The sequence below is a fragment of the Terrapene carolina genome, unplaced genomic scaffold, assembly GCF_002925995.2.
Source record: "Terrapene carolina triunguis isolate 2854851 unplaced genomic scaffold, T_m_triunguis-2.0 Scaffold285, whole genome shotgun sequence".
Taxonomy (NCBI): Eukaryota; Metazoa; Chordata; order Testudines; family Emydidae; genus Terrapene; species Terrapene triunguis.
The window spans coordinates 45,391-49,419 of NW_020664636.1; the positions used below are offsets into that span (position 1 = coordinate 45,391).

Below are 4,029 nucleotides of genomic sequence, written 5' to 3' on the forward strand. Positions count from 1 at the left end.
TATTCGGACTCCCTTCCGCTACACCTGACTTGCTAGTTTCCCTACTTCCTTAGAATGTGCTTTCCTGACATATGATACCTAAGGCTAAGATTCTGTCACAGTTATTTTTAGTAAAAGTCAGGGGCAAGTCACAGGCAATAAACAGAAATTCACAGAAGCCCGTGACCTGTCCCTGACTTTTACTAAAAATAACTGTGACAAAATGGGGAGGGAGGAGGGTTCAGCACCCACCATTGCTGGGGGGGTCCATTTCCATGCCCCCGCCGCCAGTGGTGGCTGAGAGCTCTGGGGTCCCCCTTGTCACCTGAGGTGGCTGGTAAGCTGCGGGATCTGCCCACGGTGACTGGGAAGCTGTGGGGTTCCCCTTGCCGCCCCTGGTGACTGGGGGCTGCGGGGGGTCCCTTGGCCAGCTGACAGCTCCTGTCCTGCCACCCCAGGGCTGAAGCAGAAAATGTTATGGAAGTCTCTGAACGTCACGGATTCTGTGACCCCGGTGACAAATCTTAGCCTTAATAATACCCCTGACATACTGCATTCTGGGACATGCCTGCTCCCTGCTGTTCCTTGCTGTGTTGATCCCCACCAGTTCCAGCTTCCTGTGACTTTCATTGTCTCTGGTTCTCTCTCCGCCAGTAAGAAGCATTTCTAGGGGGATTTCCTTTCTTTCTGGAGTCTTCACAGTCTGGGACATGGAGTTACCTTGCCTAGGTTTTAGGAGCCCCTTTGATGATGACTGTCTGGCTGTGTATGTTCCCAGCAGAGATGGGATTAGTTAAGTCCCTCAGAAGCAGAGAGTCTAGCACCTCTGGGGAGCTGGCCCTGGTTTTTTACTCCCTTAAAATGGGCTGGGTTTAAAATAATAGAACATTTCTTTGTGACAAATGTCCCATGAATTCATCTGATGTCCCTTGTTTTCTTCCCCTGAGCAGGGTTTCCAGTTTCTAAACCTGATGTGATCTCCCAGCTGGAAGACGGGGATGACCCCTGGGTCCCAGACCTCCAGGTCTCAGAGGAACAAGACATCCTGAGAGGTGCCCTCACAGGTGAAGAATCATTAAACCTACTTAAAACTGCCAGTGCCTGAAGGAAAGAGCTGGGATTCCCTACAAGGATCTTGTGAACACTCTCAGTCCAGGATTGTCCCCAGCGGGTGCAATATCCTCAGGGCAGATATCACTCATGGCTTCCTACCCATCCTGGCTGACACCTGGCAGTAGGTCCTTCCCTGACCTCCCTTCATCCTGAGTGTTTGGTTAGGATGTGGAAACAGAATTGATCCCCTCCTCTTTCCCTTATGGGGAAGAGTTTGGGGAAATTCACTTTCTGATTTCTCCCCACCCCCCTCCCACCCCCCATTTCTCCAGCACTTATTTTGGCTTCCTCTCCTCTTTCCCATTCCTATAGGTGAGGTTTTTCTCTCTCTGTCCCAGCAGGTGGTGGGATGGTGAGTGAGAATGAGGAACAGACTCCTCAGCAGAAGGCTGATGAGCATGTGGAACGGCATGGGGTACTGTTGCGAAGATCCAGACGAAAGGTGTCCAGAAGTCATGAGCAGCAAAAAAGTTGTGAGAGTCAGCACAGGGCAGAGAGGCAGCAGGGAAACCAGCCAGAAGAGAAAGTGGGTAAATCCATTAATAGTCAGGGAACTCACAAGGACCTCAAGGGAACCACAGGCCAGCACAGAATCCTCCCAGGAGAGAGAAAAAAATCCTGCACGGAGTGTGGGAAAAACTTCCGTAGACGTGCAGACCTTATTAATCATGAGAGAATCCACACAGGAGAGAGACCCTATGAATGTAGTCAGTGTGGGAAAACCTTCACTCAGAGTTCAGCCCTTACTAGGCATCAGAGAATCCATACAGGGGACAGACCCTATGAATGCTGCGAATGTGGGAAAAACTTCTCTGACAGATCAACCCTTATTCAGCATCAGAGAATCCACACAGGGGAGAGACCCTATAAATGCAGCGAATGTGGGAAAAGCTTCACTGACAGCTCAGCCCTGATTCAACATCAGAGAATCCACACGGGGGAGAGACCCTATAAATGCTGTGAGTGTGGGAAAAACTTCACTCAGCGCTCAACCCTTATTACACATCAGAGACTTCACACAGGAGAGAGACCTTATGAATGCTGCGAGTGCCAGAAAAACTTTAGTAATTGCTCAGCGCTTATTTATCATCAGCGAATCCACACAGGAGAAAGACCCTATGAATGCTGTGAGTGCGGGAAAACCTTCACTGACAGCTCAACCCTTGTTACACACCAGAGAATCCACACAGGAGAAAGACCCTATGAATGCCATGAGTGTGGGAAAAGCTTCACTGCCAGCTCAACCCTTGTTACACATCAAAGAATCCATACTGGGGAGAGACCCTATGAATGTTGTGAGTGTGGGAAAAGCTTCACTCAGCGCTCAACCCTTATTACACACCAGAGAATTCACATAGGCGAGAGACCCTACATATGCTATGAGTGTGGGAAAAGTTTCACTGACACCTCAACCCTTATTACACATCAAAGAATCCACAGCGGAGAGAGACCGTATGAATGCAGTGAGTGCGGGAAAAGCTTCACTCAGAGTTCAGCCCTTATTACGCATCAGAGAATCCACAGCGGAGAGAGACCGTATGAATGCAGTGAGTGCGGGAAAAGCTTCACTCGGAGCTCAGCCCTTCTTTATCATCAGAGAATCCACAAGAGATAGGAACACCATAAAAAGCTTGTCTAGAGCCGACAAAAGATTTGTTTTTATCTTTAATAGTTTTGCTAATTGCCACATAGTGAACTTTAAAGCTATTTGCACCATTTCCTTCACTGTGGGCCCTCAGCTCCCCCAGGTGAGTTGGCTGTTTTTGCCTTCTGCAGCTCCACCTTTTTGGGGTTGAATTCCATAGTCCTTTCTGTCAACTCCATAGTCCTCTGGATCATGGGAGTTTGTGACCCTCCTACAAGGGATGTTCATCACCTCCAGGTCGGGGAGATATACAGGTGACATCATCTAGCTATATCAAGGTAAAATCTGCTTAGTTTCATCCCCACTAGGATTTTCCATGGAGTTGGCTAGCTTGAGTTAGCTATCATGATGTAAAAACCTAACTAGTCTTGCAGTAAGGACATAACCCACATACAGTCTCCAGGTTATCCGCATGTCCTGCCCTAACCTCCTTTTCCTAGTCTAAGCAAACCTGGAGGAAGGATCAAATTTAAACTATTCTTTCCACTGCAAAATGATTGTTAGAGCCTCTGAGTTCACCCTTTGGCACAGATTTGTCTCCTTCCTAGTTGTCCACATATTGCCTTGGGGTGTGCTGAACAAGAATTGTTTTTGTACCCTTTTTCTCATATAAAATAGATTTAAATTGAACAAAGAGCAAGAGTGGTGGGGGAGGGAGGGAAGTGTCATTTCAGACCCTGGGACACCTGAAAAAGATGGAGGTATTCCATGCTTCCCCATCACTCCAGCACTTTTACCTTTTGTCTGAGCTAAGTAAGAGTTTGTTCTTCACATTTTAGCCCTCCACTCCCAAAGTGTCACGTGATGCAGTGTCCTCAGCTTTCATAGTTTCACAAACTTTAATGCCAGAAGGGACCATCATGATCATCTGGTCTGACCTCCTGCACATTGCAGGCCAGAGAAACCCACCCACCCACTCCTGGAACAGGCCCATAACTGCTGTCAAGTTAGTTATTCCACCTCCCTGAGAGGTGGTAGCCCTCCCACCGACATAGCACTGTCTACACTGGGGAGGAAGGGGGTTAGGTCGGTATAACCATGTTGCTCAGGGGTGTGGATTTACACCCCAATCGATGTAGTTATACCAATATAGGTCTGTAGTGTAGACCACACTTAAGTCTCCATTTGTAAGGTAGGTTCTCCATTCCTCCGAAGATTATCCTAGTAGCCCTTTGTGATTGGGAATTGTCCTTTGATTTCTTTGATCCTAAATCAGACTCATTAGAGATGGAGATGAAAGTGTCACCAACCTGGAAGGGGAATTGGAATGGATTCCAAACAGAGTGTGATGA

The 4,029-nt window shown here is 47.9% G+C and overlaps 1 protein-coding gene across 1 annotated transcript; it reads left to right on the forward strand.

Moving 5' to 3' along the window:
* Positions 1 to 640: 640 nt before the first annotated feature.
* On the forward strand, positions 641 to 3,750 carry LOC112109864 (zinc finger protein 436-like). The gene is made up of 2 exons (XM_026657739.2): positions 641 to 1,043; positions 1,434 to 3,750. Exon 2 carries the CDS (start codon positions 1,442 to 1,444, stop codon positions 2,705 to 2,707), a length of 1,266 nt encoding a protein of 421 aa, XP_026513524.1. The 5' UTR covers positions 641 to 1,043; positions 1,434 to 1,441; the 3' UTR covers positions 2,708 to 3,750.
* The last annotated feature ends 279 nt before the right edge of the window (positions 3,751 to 4,029 follow it).